Source organism: Rattus norvegicus, chromosome 4, assembly GCF_036323735.1.
Source record: "Rattus norvegicus strain BN/NHsdMcwi chromosome 4, GRCr8, whole genome shotgun sequence".
In the NCBI taxonomy this organism is placed as follows: Eukaryota; Metazoa; Chordata; class Mammalia; order Rodentia; family Muridae; genus Rattus; species Rattus norvegicus.
In genome coordinates, this window is record NC_086022.1 from 172,456,626 (window position 1) to 172,470,908 (window position 14,283).

Consider the following 14,283-nt stretch of genomic DNA (forward strand, 5'->3'; position numbering starts at 1 on the left):
TGAGTTTATAACATGACATCGCAGAAGGCTGTTTACAGCCATTTCAGAAATATTTGGAAATTCTGTCCTAGTCCCAAGCTAAAATTCACTTAATTTTTTTTTAATGAATCCCGTCATCAACTAAAACCGCTTTTAAAATAAAACATTAGCACAGTGTCATGTGAAGGTGTGCTAAGCTGACAATTATATGCTAGCAATGATGGTAAGAAAATGTGTAGTCTTTGTTTTCTGTCTCTAAGCCATGATGTGTCTCAAGGAAACCCTGATGCGGGCAGCACAGACCCTGCAGTTTAGAGCCAGTAGCCTCCAGTCTACGCCGGGTCTTCTGGGAGGCGTTTGTTGGCGTTTTGTGGTGCAACCCCATGCACGGTGCAGAAGTGCATGCACCATGTGTTCAGACCTGAGGCTGCAGTGAAGTCCCATGATGCAGTGCAGGTGCGTGCTGCTGGAAATACTGTAGCTTCCTTACACGACTTATTATAATTAACATTTTGCGTAGGACACTCAGAAGACTTTTGTTGATGCAAACTTTTATCGACGCCTATATTTTATCATGCATGGTTTCTTTTTCCAATTGCCTCATGTCCGCATGGGTTGTATGTGGGTAGATGGGCATGCGTCGTGGACACACGCATATGAAGGCCGGGGGTTGATGTCTGTGATCATCCTCTGTTACTTCCCCATCTTATCCATTGAGCCAGCGTCTCTCAGTCAAGCCAGAGTTCCCACACGTGGTTAGCATAGCTAGCCGGCTTGTTCTGGAGATCCCCAGTCTCTGCCTTTGGGGCTAGCGTAACAGGTGAGCCGACCACACACAACTAAACCTCTTCAGGGTTGCTGGGGGTCCGAACTCCAAACCTCACGATTGTGCTGCAAGCACCTTGACCACCAGCCACTGCATCTCTCCACCCCTCTTAACAGATTTAAGCCAATATTTAAAGGATATTGGTCTAACGCAGCAGCAGATTTTGAGCCTGCAGAGAGAGGAACCTTAGGAACCTTCTTCCTAAGGAACTTTACTTAGGGAACTCACTGAAGCCTTAGAGTAGTACTGTTTAACAGAGAGAGCAAGTGCAACTTTTTTTTTTATAGCGCCACTAATCAAATGAAAAGTCAAATAATAATTATGAGACCTTATTTTATTATTTCCAGTATTGTTACAGTTCAGAAATTTATTGTAAACAACCAAACTTTAAGTGAAAAGAAGCTTCTGAACCAATTCCTAGTCTTATATTTTAGTGTGTACTCGACTTTAACATGTTTTGAGAAAAAAATTTCAGTATATTTTTTTTGTAGTAAATTCTCAAAGCCCTGTGTATTTTACCGTTACTCCACGTGTCAGTGTGGGTGAACTCATTTCAAGGGCTTAGTAATCCTAGATGTGGCCCCATTGCCTGAAACAAGGTAGCCCTTTGGGTCACAGAAAAGTGCCAAGGACTCCCAGCCTTGAGCTGTCCTCAACAGGTTCTGTGACTAAAGTTCTGCTCTTGCCAGTGGGAAAACCCCACCATTGACATCCGCCCAACATGTCTTTTCCTGAGCGTGACGATTATAAAATATGTTGAAGTTTCTTTCTCCCCAGGCAGTGCTGTGGGTAGTTTAATTCCTGACTTTGAAGGCTGTTTCTTTAACCGCCCCAACAACCAGGGAGAGCGTTAAAAACTGTGTGTATCGATCCCTCATACAGTGATTAGGGAAGAGGCCTGCATTATGGGTGTCGTACTTGGGGTCAGTAGGAAATTACGGAGAATACTAGACATAGTTTAAAATCCGAGATCAGATAACTCTATACCTTACCATGGTGAACTTCTCGTTTGTCAGATAGTGGATACTCCCCAGCTCTTCCTCTGCCCCGCCTTCCCTCCTTTTCCCTTCAGCAGGTTCTCACACTATATAACTCAGCCTAGCCTCAAACATGCAGTCCTCCTGCCTCAGCCTCAGGATCACAGGACTGCGTAACCACATCTGGCTCTTTGGATACTTTTTCCTTGTCCCCCACCACCACCCCCCCCCCTTTCCTCCCTGCAAACTCATCCTTTTCTCTTACAGTCCACTTGCTGTCTATCGCAGGGCCTTTGTTCTTGTCACAGAACATCCCATGATTCTCCTTCCTCAGCCTCACACAGGGGAGAGCAAGGAGAGGGCGAGACCCTAACATGGGGGGCGGGATGCAGCATTTGCGTTTGGAGACTCTAGGTTTTTACACATATTTTCTAAACAACTAATGATAATATAAAAATAGAGACTACGTACAGCAAAGTTTGAAACACTAAGCGTTCAGTATTGTGACTCTTAGTTCAAAATGCTGAGCAAATCAAATTGGCCACTTGAGTTAGGTGAAGCTTTTCTTACCGGCCACGACCATAAAACACAGCGCTGCATACAAGATTACGCGGACGACGTCCACTCTTAGGGCTTACGCAGGCGACGTCACTCTTAGGGCGTATGCAGCCGACATCACTCTTAGGGCTTACTTGCCCTGGCTACTCACTTGTTTCCAGTATAGTCATAATTCTGAAATTTATTTTAAACCATTTTTTTTAATTAAAAGGAACCTCTGGAGTATAAAACTCTCACTGAAAGCCCCCACCCTAACGCGGGGTTGGCTAGACACTGAGATTTCGTGTTAGCCAGAATGGCTATGAAGTCAGTGAGAGCCTTCCGCTGATGCGCCTGGTCCACGTCCCGAAGGCTGGAGTTGCCAGTGTGCGCCTGGGCCGAGGTGGTGCTGGGGATCGACCATTCTAGGCAGTCACTTGACCTGCTGAGCCAGGAGCCCAGCCAGACTGTTGCTGATAAGGTTCAGTCTCCCCACAAGGTTACCAAGAACAGTGCAGTGCGGGCCGCCACTCCACAGTCTGCTTTGGATCAAGCTATCTCGTATTATTCTAAGTGACCACATCTTTAACTTTTATTTAAGGAGACCAACTGCAAGGAACGTGGTTCCCATGAGCCAAGGACACCATTGGTGTTTTAGAGACATTTTAACCCCTGAGGTTGTAGCTGCTTTCTGATTGCCGTTCTGGTTGAGTATGCCTTACTTCTTAGGGTGCTGCCTCGCTTGAAGGATGGACTAGACACAGGGAAAAGCATTAGCATGGCTGTGTGTGCAGAGAGAAAGAACGAACCGGAGAGAAAAGACCCTCCTCCCTTTCTTCCACTCCCTTTCTCTTTCCTTCTCTTCCTTCTCCTTCTCTGTCGGCCTGCCTGCCCATCCATCTGTCCGTCCGTCCATCCGTCTGTCTGTCTCTCTGTCTTTCCAAGCATTCCCCCGTTTCTCTCACGGAAAGACATTATATGGATCATGCGCCCACATCTTTGTGAAACGACTGTTCTTAGATTAAAGATTTGCATTCCACCGCTGCTTCCAACTTCCTTCTGTAGACATTTTTCAACCATGAAATTGGATCTTTATCTCTCACCCTAAATTATTTTTAAGCACATATGGAACAAACGAGTCTAATAGGTTTTAATCTGGCGCCTCATATTTTTATACATTCTGTTTATTTTAAAAAGCACCTCATTGCAGATCGTAAGTGTAAATTAGTGTTAAAAATCACCATTAAAAAAATCCCAAAACTTTCCCACTCCCTTTAATGGGTCATTTCTCAGGGAGTAATAGAAAACAGGAGGCTAATGAACGGCGTGCTCAGGGGCTCTTATTGAAGGGTCCGTGCGACTTGCACTTAGGGACAGGCTTTCTCCGGCAGTGCTTGAGCTTAAACCCTATTTTTCATTAGTAAAGCACACACTGTTAATAGCAGCTCCCATTGTGTTCTCCTTTGTGCGTTGGAGCACATTTTCCACGGTCACCAAGGCTTTCAGGTCTTTCTAGAAACTGCCTGTATCATAAATAAGATTTGTTCAGGAAATAAAAATGTATGTTTTCCCATTGTTAGTTATACTTTAAAAAATAATCACATCCGAAGCTTATTATGCGGCAATAGCCCTAAGATATTATTTTTGTAAATGTACTACTTTGGTCTTAATACTAGTTTTTAATCTCTTCTTGTTTCTATGAAGTCTGAATGAGATTTTGAAAATTGAATAATAATTTGATCCGTTAATCTTTTGAAGCTAGTAATTTTATTTTCCTCTCTTTGCGGTCTCTGAGGCTCACAAATGAATAGGGCTTCATTACTGCACTCTGCATTTAATAACCATTATCCATTATCTTGTAATTAAGACTCCCTGTAACGAATCATGAGGACAATGCAAAAATACATAGTACATTTCTTTAATGAACTGGAAAATGTTCGTCTTGTTCTATTTAGTAATGAGCTGCTGAATAGTCATTAAATCCACTGGAGGATAGAGTTAGATGGATTTTGAAGACTGTCTTGAGTTTGTGGTTAATCTATTAGAATTAAAATTTCATCTTCTATTTTTATCAACAGCTGATTAGAAGTCATTGTCTTTGACCAAATTGATTAGAAGACCATATACAGGGGCAGCTGTTGTTTAATGGAAGTTTTTAATGAAACAGTACCATGGAGACTTGTAATTACAGGCCGCAGGAAAGCTTTGAGTAGCCTTAGACCACAAAAAGAGAACTGAGCTAAAGGTGCCAAATTAGGAAAATAAGAAATACAGTTTTATGTAAAGCAGTGCATTTATTATTAATTTTTAATTTCAACTACTCACAGTTGAGCGCTGGTCCATTTGCTGGACTCCTCCTGACACCGTCTCGGGCCTTTCTCATCTAGTTTTGGCGTTAGCGCACTTCATTAAACTTGTGGACATAGCTTATGCGGATGGGGAGGTATTTTCTCTTAAGGTTTTGGCTCCTAAACTGAGCACTTGGAAGGCATGGTTGGCTGTTGCCAGATACACACACACACACACACACACACACACACACACACACACACACACACTCTGAGGTAGGATTGGCTGTGACTGGGTTCGCAGTCTCTCTCTGAGGCAAAGTTGACTCTGGCTGGGTTGAGACTCACCCTGAGGTAGGGATGGCTGTAGCTGGGTTCACAGTGCTCTGAGGCACAGTTGTCTGTGGCCAGGTTCACAGGTCCTCTGAGGAGAGGCAATTGTGTTTGGGCTTTTGATGATTCTGAAGGCAGCATGTATTTCACTGAGGTAATTTTGTTTTAGCAAAGGGTAGGAGAAATGATATTAAAATGAGAGATGAAACAAAAGTCTGGCTCCCTAGTCTCACTGGCGAGTCCAGTGCTCTTCAGCAGTGGTAAAGCAGTCATATAATGTATTTTCTAAAATATTATGTGTAATCAAATCTTGATTTTTTTTTCTTCCCAAAAATCTAATGAAAGTCAGTTCCTAAATGCCTGGACTGTATGCTGTATGATTCTCTGTCATCTTCTTCCTGATTTCCAAAACAGACCGTAAAGGCGGCATCTGAAAACCCTGGAGTCATGTGATCAGACCTCATGCCGCCCTAAGGACAGAAGCCAGATGTTTGCAGGTTCAAAACCCTCTATAGTGTTTTAATGTAAGAAACATTAGCAGTAGCTTTGATGAAATCCAGGGCTTCACATATGCGGAGTTGTCCCTGGGCCAATAGTAGCATCCCCTAAAACATATGTTTATAGAATCACCGTGTCCCCTTAGCTGACTTAAGCGGAGGCCATGCCTGCTCTGCTGTGCTTTCAGTGCTTTTGTCAATGGCCAGGCTCTCCCACCTACCTTGTCCTTCAGTTTTCTCTCTAACAAATTGCGCCCATGCATCGTCCCTGCAGCATCGTCCATGCATCAGTCTAATTGAAGGGATTAATTCGAACATTGCAGTTCTTTCTGACCATCATATTCATCTGATTCATTCCACAGTATTCCTCATATATACAGTTCTGATTGCAGTTCGCATCTGATGTCTAGGAAAGGAAGGGCCTGGCACGGTCCCTAATACTTCCAGATCTTGCTTTTCCAGGTGACTGTGACAACAGGTCGATGGACACTTCTGAGACTCAAATGTAAAGAGCTGGAGTGCTTAGGAAAGACAAAAGCAACAAAAACTTGGGGAGAATTACAGAAGTCATGACACATGCATAATTCTATTATCAGAAAGAGAGAGAGAATAGAGAAAGAGAGGAACTGTGTAATGGCCAGAATTGTCCCAAAATTAAGGACAGAACATAAATCACAGCTCTAAGAAAGTCAGAGACTGAAAAAGAAAATTGTTCCTAGTCATGGCTTATACAAATAGGAGAAAGCCAAAGGCAAACAGGAAACCTTGAAAAACTAAAGCCAGAGAAAGAAAACATATTACCTACCCAAGACAAAGGAAATGACCTCATTGGACAAAGGAAATGACCTCAGCAGACAAAGGAAATGACCCCAACAGACAAAAAAAAGGACCACATCAAACATAGGAAATGACCTCAGCAGATAAAGGAAATGACCTCAGCAGACAAAGGAAATGACCTCAGCAGACAAAGGAAATGACCTCAGCAGACAAAGGAAATGACCTCAGCAGACAAAGGAAATGATGCAAGTCGACTTCTCATCAGAAATCAGGTCAGCAATGACTGAGGGAAAGTTCTTAACAGTGGAGCTCTGTAGCAGTGGTGTGTCCTTCTTCACTGATCAGGAACCAAAGCTGAGGGAGGAGGTGCTAGATCGTCTTCCCTGAAGTGTTAGAGGAAGGCTTTTAGGTGGGGAAAGACCAAAGTGTAATGAGTAACAGCAGGACTTTGACGACAGAAGAAACAATTTGAGAACTCTTTATTGAAAAGCAAAAGCACTGGCAGTACCCACATAGGAGTGCAGTGTTACTTGAAGATGGACTGGGGTGAACTGGAAAACTGTGTATTAAGTACTCTGGGGAAGTCTCTAAATAGTGTACGAGAGAAGCATCATTGCTATGAGGAGAGGAAATGAAATGGAATCAAATAGAATGCTCAAATAAGCCAGAGAAGACCCAAAAGGGATGTGAAAATTAAACAAAAAATGTAACAGATGGAGGAGATATGAACATGGTATAAATTAATCCAACAGAACTAATAATCATTTTAAATCTTAATGGTCTAAATATACCAATTAAAAAAAAAGAGTCTTAAAAAAAAGCCACTGAGTTCCCACTGAATGTTTATAACAAATCCATGATAAAGACCCGGAGGTTGAAGGGAAAGGGCTGGAGAAGGACACACCGTGCTAACTTACAGGAGTAGCTGTATTCTACACAGTGCAGACATTAGCAGCATCGTGACGGCTTAAAAAAGGTTTTTATATTTGGCAAGTGGATTGCTTTTGTTTGTTTGTTTTTAACAGGGCATAAGGTTCCTTAATATGCCTATACTTAGGGTGGCTCAGCGAATACAGGCACTTACTTCAAATCTGACCACCTGAGTCCAGTCCTAGGAACCTGAGTGGCGGAAGGAGAGAATCAGTTCCCACACGCGGTCTTCTAATTGCCACATGTGATCCCTGGCAACACACATACACAAACACATGCATGTGCACGCACGCATGTGCACACACAGATGCATGTGTGTGCTCGTATACACACACACACACACACACACACACACACACACACACACACTCTGAATAAATAAATGAATTTTAAGAAAGTCAGTACCTAGCAACAGAGCATCAAAATATGAGAGTCAAACTTTTACACAACTCCCAATGGGTTTGCGGCAGGAGACTCAAAACCCCATTTCAGTAAATGATAACTTAAGCAGACAGAAGAAGAGCAGGGTGTGGTTTCCCCGAATAGCGCGTCCCACTGTATGGCAGGCACGCGCCCATTTCTCAGTTGGCTTGTAGCCTCAGAAAAGAAGGCGCACGGTGACCTTCTGCAGTGCGTCCTTTTCATGGTATTTATACATAGTGCTAGAGTATTTTCTACTTTTCGCATTGCTGCAACCAAATATCCAACAAAGCAACTAAGAGAGGAAGGAATTTTCAACTCGTGGTTTGAGGGACAACAGTCCATCATGTTGGGCAAGTCATGAGGGGAATCTGCTTCAGTTTTAGTGTCAGAAGCATTTGACTGGAACTCCTCAGCTCTCACATCTTGGCAGAACAGGAAGCAGAGACAAGACCAAGATATAGACCCCAAGCAAGGATGAAGATAGAAACCTCAAGTTTTTTTTTTTTTTGTAAATGTCACTTCTTTTTTTTTTTTTTTTTTTTTTATTGAGTATTTCTTATATACATTTCGAGTGTTATTCCCTTTTCCGGTTTCCGGGCAAACATCCCCCTCCCCCCTCCCCTTCCTTATGGGTGTTCCCCTCCCAACCCTCCCCCCATTGCCGCCCTCCCCCCATAGACTAGTTCACTGGGGGTTCAGTCTTAGCAGGACCTAGGGCTTCCCCTTCCACTGGTGCTCTTACTAGGATATTCATTGCTACCTATGGGGTCAGAGTCCAGGGTCAGTCCATGTATAGTCTTTAGGTAGTGGCTTAGTCCCTGGAAGCTCTGGTTGCTTGGCATTGAAACCTCAAGTTTTGTTCCTAGCATCCATCTTCCTCCAGTGAAGCTCGGCACAGCTCTGCCGCTTCATGGTCCACAATCTTCCAGAACATGTTTCCATGTAGGGACCAAGCCTTCACCGTTCTGCTCCTAGATCCATAAACTAATGGCCACCTTCATATAAAATATATTGAGTCCAACTTTAGAAATGTCCATAGTCTTACAGTTCCAACCCTGCTCAAAGACCCAAAATGCTCTGAAAGTCAAAGAAGTCCCTTCACTATGAGTCTGGTAGTCTCAGAGAAGTTATGGTCTCCCGATGTACACCAAGTCCAAGTTCCCATTTGAAAAGAAAGGAATGGTGATGTCCAGGAAAGACAATCCTGAAACAAGACTGAAACCCAGCAGGGACAACGTCAAATCCTGGTGGGTGCCACACATGTGATTTCTCTGTTGTGTCAGCCCTTCTTGGCAGATAGTCCATGTTCCTAGCATCTCTCTCATCCTGGGTTCTACACTGCTGCTTAATTACCTCTATAGCTTCATGAATAGCTCACGCAGGAGAGCTGCCTGCAGGGCGACTGACCATGGCGTGTGTCGAGTGCCCCCTATAGCTTTCTAGAGCCTAGGTACAAGTCTCCAGGACCTATCTCTTGCCTTCTTACCTGTCTGCCAAACCAGCGGGACATGGATGCTGTCAAACGGATGAGCTCTCATCTACTGCCACCTTGAGATGCCACCTGTCCCTTTGCACAGAACTGTAGCTGTAGAGGCCTCTGTGTGCCTTTGTGACTTAACCTATGAAAACATGTCCCCAGCTGGGTACCCGGAAGACACTCACCTTTTCAACCCAATCTCCCTCTAAGTGAATTCTCATCACTGCATGCTGGGGCTCTTGATGAGGGGAATTTGCCTTCAAAGTACATTTCTTCCTGTCCCAGGGCAAATCTTAGTGATATTTATAATTACGAAAACATGGTCTGCACCTGATCTGTTCTCGGCCTGAAGAGACTCAAGCTCCTTCACTGCCAAGCATGTGCCTCTTTCCTTATCCCCTCACCCTACTTTCGTCTCCCCTTCTCACTGCAGATCCGAGTCAATAGTGAACAACAGCCCCACCTCACTCTGCGTGTTTTACTGGCTCAGAATTTCTTTCACCAGAAACATCAATCAGTTTACTTTGGAATTCAGCCTTCCTTAGGCTTTCCAGACAAAATTCCCAAGAGTCTTTGTGACTTCTAAACCCGAATTCCCTGTCTAAATTTCGCTTAGCCTTCTGGTCTTTCTGAGATCCCTTCAGAATGGCCCATAATCTCTACTGCTTAGAGCATTATGGGGCTTCTGTGGGTCACTACCCCAGACGCTAACACAGAGGCCCTACCTAAGGCCTCTGCTTCATCTGTGTGTGCATAGTCCCTGAGGGATTTGGTGCTTTTACATATATTATCCCTTCTGATGCCTCGTGTAACTCTCTGTAGCAGTAGGGATTTTCAGATCCATTCTAGAAAGGAGGGAGATTGAATTTGCATGGCTACCAGAGCCAGAGTTGGACACCAGGCTGACTCCCAGCCCTTCATGTTATTCCTCTAGGGTTGCCATGGTTTTGTAGGGAAGCTGCTTTTACATTTCCCAGCATGTATAATAAAGGTGTGTCTAATTGAGTCTTCCGGTGTACAGACTAGCTCTGGAAGTGTCTCTTCAACCCAACCATAAGGGAAGATTTGGGTTTTTAGTTCATGTTCTGTCCCACATTTCTTCAATAGACTCAGAGAGACCGAAACTGATTTTAAGCATTGTCGCCCAGATTCCTTGGACAGAGCTGTGAACCTGCACCTAAGTGGTCTGTGTTGGGGGATACAGAACATGGGTTTCTTTCATCTGAAAATATAATTCATTTCAGCTGAGACAAATTGAACACAGAGTGACCACGTGACATTTCAGCGTACGTACTCCTTGGGTAATATTTAAATCTGCGTGGATATATATGGATTCAGCCATTTGTCATTTTTGTGGTGAATGAAAGCACTCCAAGCTCCAACTCTAGCTTTTAAAAACTGTGCATCTGTGATACAGGATACAGCATCACGGTCCGTTTTCCCTCGCCTAAGTAGGACCGAGAACTTTCTTCTCTAGCCATATATGGTGGAGCTTTCCAGAGCATGGATTGGTTGGGTTTTGAGCACTGCTGGGCCAGGGACCACCTGAAGGAAGGCTTTTCTGTTTTGCCTGACTGTGTGGCCCCAGATAAGTGGGACAGTTCTAACAGATAGGCCAAGGTAAACTGCTTTAGCTGAAATCACTTACAGACTCTCATAGAGAAAGGGAGAGAGGAGGGGGACAGAGAGACAGAGGGAGACAAGGACAGACAGACTCTGTGCCATGTGATGTCAAGGAAGCCACTTAGCTTCTCCATGTCTTGGTGGCCTCTTTGAAGATAGTTCTTGTAATAGGAGTGGTAAGGCTGTATGTGCTCACGACACCACACAGCTCCTAGGTGCTGATCCTGCTGCTGTAAACTACACAAGCAGGTTTAAGACTCAAGAGAAGGGAGTCGTTGAACACAAGTGCAAACTAGGAAAGGGTACCCTACCGTTCATGAAATCCTCACCTGCGTGGGAGGTCCGCCGCTTCATGAAAGCGACACAAGTCACCTGGTGACAGTTCCGGGGCTGTCACACCTGTGCTGTGTGTACGTTTCCTCCCGAGTGTGAGAGGATGAGCATGGAGTGAGTAAGCACCCCACGGTTCTGTGGGAAGAGTGTCAAGATACATGGTGGTGAGCACAGGGCATAACATTGTTTTTATTCATCTCAGTTATGCATTAAACAAACCAACTGGATTTTAATTGGCTGTGAAATATAGAGGCAAGAGTATCAGAGTCTATGAGAACCCACTGAGTGGCTAATTTAATTTATCTGGTGGTGAAAGGCAAAGTTTTTAAGTGTTTTTCTTTTCATTTTATACAAGCGTGTGTTGCATTATTACTCCCCCCTTCCTGGACCCCGCCCACTTCCTTATACCCTGCCCACCCTTCTTAGACCCGCCCACTTACTGCCCACCCTTTCTAGACCACCCACCTGCCTATACCTGCCCACCCTTCTTAGACCCCACCCACCTTCCTACTGCCTACCCTTCTTAGACCCCACCCACCTACCTATACCTGCCCACCCTTCTTAGACCCCACCCACCTGCCTATACCTGCCTACCTTTAGTCCCCGCCCACTTCCCTATACTCTGCCCACCCTTCCTATAACCACCCCCCTCTCACCCTTCTATTACCCCCTTCTAGCCCTCCACCTCCCCTCAACCATCTGTTTTTTCCTTTCATACATTGATGTCTTTGTGTTTGTTTTGTGATCCATGAATTTTGACCAGGGCCATGCAACTTTGTGTTTAGAACTGTCTGTCCCTTGGAGCCTGGCGGGCTCAGCCATGGGTTCTCAACCAAAGACACTGATTGCCCCTCTCCAGAACTGACCAGTAGCAAAGAGTTTAGCAGGGAGGGCAGAGCTCCATCCATGACTGAGAAATGACGGGCTCAGTCATGTACAGGCCTGGTAGTGACAGCTTCTGCTGTGGAGGGATGCGATTGCAGTGGCTGTGTGTGCCCAGAAGACGGCAATTTACAACCCTTCTCCTTTTCTTCTGCCTCTTACGTATAAACAGAGTTATTTTAAAGGGAGCTTTTCCTTTCTGTTTTTCACCTTATTACCAAAAAATAAAGTATTCCATGGGTGTGTGTGTGTTGGGGGGGGGTGGGATTGCACACAACTCATTTCTTTCAGTGACTAAAATGTAAAAGGTAAGTTCTTAATTAACCTGGGAGTTTTTCTTGCTTCTGTCTTAGGATCAGATTTTATTAAGACCTCTACTGGAAAAGAAACAGTAAACGCCACCTTCCCGGTAGCCATCGTGATGCTGCGGGCCATTAGAGATTTCTTCTGGAAAACTGGAAACAAGGTAAGTTATTGCCAGCAAATCTTCCTTCAAAGTGAAGAGAATGCTATTTATAACCCTCCTCACAGCCCACAGTACACCCGTCTCCCTGTGCAGAAGGTGTGAATGAGTCGCCTTTATTAAGATAAATGTTTAATTTACCTTTCACTACAGAAGAACACTTGGGTTGGGGGAGGCCTGCGATTAACATGTGTGTGAGCGCGGGCACACTGTGTGATCAAGATGTAAACTCACTCTGTGTCCTTTTATTAATGGAAGACAGTTTCAGCACTGACAAGAGATTCCTAAATGGCTTCTTTAAGCAACTAATTGTGTGGCGACACAGGTTTTTCTGGCAAGGCGTTGGCCGGCGAAAACAGGTTAATATAGAGATTTAACTTCCGGAATGGAAAGAATCGCAGAGTAACATTTATTGAATGATAAGCTGTGGTGGCGACACGAAAAGTAGGCAGGATAATGGGAAATCATCTCCTCCCGTCATTATTGAAGGACACACGTAAATTGGTTTTTCTGTTGGGAAACCCCCGGTCCAGAAAAACTTATTACTTTTAATAATATGAGGTGAAGAGAAAATTCTCGAGGAGATGAACTTATTAAACAGAATAATGAAATGCGGCGTAACAGCGGGGAGAAGCTAACTTCCCTCCTATGGCTCTTGAATTAAATATCCATTTTTGTGTGTGTGTGTGTTTTATGGAAGGTGGACATGCTGCTTGGGAGAGTGTCGAGCTGAGGAGGGTATATGCTACCTTTTGTCAGGTTTTTGAAGAATAACACAGAATTTTTTGAAACGTATGAAGTTAAAAGGAAAAATGCATATGAGGTGTTTCTTAAAAACCGAATTTGGAATTTTCACTTCAAGTTGCTTGCCTAGTTACAACTTATCTAAGAAATTTTCTTCATAGTTGAATAGGTGTGTGAGTGTGTGTGTGTGTGTGTGTGTGTGTGTGTGTGTTCAATATAATGAGATTTCCCTTCATGAGGGGCATCTTTTAAAAACCAGTATCTTGATTTCTGCCACCTAGAACCTCCTTCAAGCAGACCTTTAATGCTTTACGTGGTGGATGGACTGTCTTTATGACTTTATAACTGACTGTAGCTTAGATTTATTCTGGAATTAGAGACTTCCATGGATTGTGCTCCTTGTGAGAGGAAATCTGTAGCAGAATTCTCTCTGGAAGAACTCATAGTGTTAAGCACAGGTAGGAAAATAGCTGTTGTTATCGTAGCGCACACTGACCCCACTTGCATCTACTTGGCGGTCTTGCTGCATTGATGCAGATCTGCCAACTTAGTGAGTGTTTTCTTGTTTTTTTTTTGTTTTTGTTTTTGTTTTTTTTGTTCTTTTTTTTTGGAGCTGGGGACCGAACCCAGGGCCTTGTGCTTCCTAGGCAAGCGCTCTACCACTGAGCTAAATCCCCAACCCCAGAGTTTTCTTGTTATTTTTGGTTTGTTTTGTTTTCAAAGAGAAACCATATGAGGAGAAATTCTTCTTCCTTTCAGTTGTCACTGTCACCATTTCCAGGCCCACCAGATTCATTGCTAAGGTCATTTAACAAACTAATTCTGCTGGGTCACAGAAGGATTCTGATAAAGCACTGGCTTTGGAACATCTGAGACTCAACTTGTTGCGCACATGGGTTTCCGGGCTCCAGGTCTTAGCAGCTGTGGATCTGGAAGGTTACCGTGGCATCCATGTTTCCTGAGCTAAAGCATGTTGCTGGGAACTAAAGGAATGGCTCTTGGGTGGGTGATCACAGGTGATGCTGACCTGTGGTAATTCTCAGGGGCAAACATGACCATGTCCCTTCCCAGCACAGCTTTTGGACAGCAAAAATCAGGTCTCAGAGAACAGGCAAGTGCTCAGTGGTCCAGGCCCGAGCGGAGGGGAATTTTGTTTGTCATTATATCCTTCCTTTATGGTCTTTCTTGCTCCCA

At 44.1% G+C, this 14,283-nt stretch overlaps 1 protein-coding gene across 1 annotated transcript in view; it reads left to right on the forward strand.

The window, feature by feature from the left end:
• Nucleotides 1–14,283, forward strand: part of Dera (deoxyribose-phosphate aldolase) — a 78,776-nt gene that overhangs the window by 61,655 nt on the left and 2,838 nt on the right. Inside the window, exon 7 of the mRNA NM_001399006.1 lies at nt 12,236–12,348. Coding sequence (NP_001385935.1) covers nt 12,236–12,348 — 113 coding nt within the window. The remainder of the gene's footprint in view (nt 1–12,235; nt 12,349–14,283) is intronic.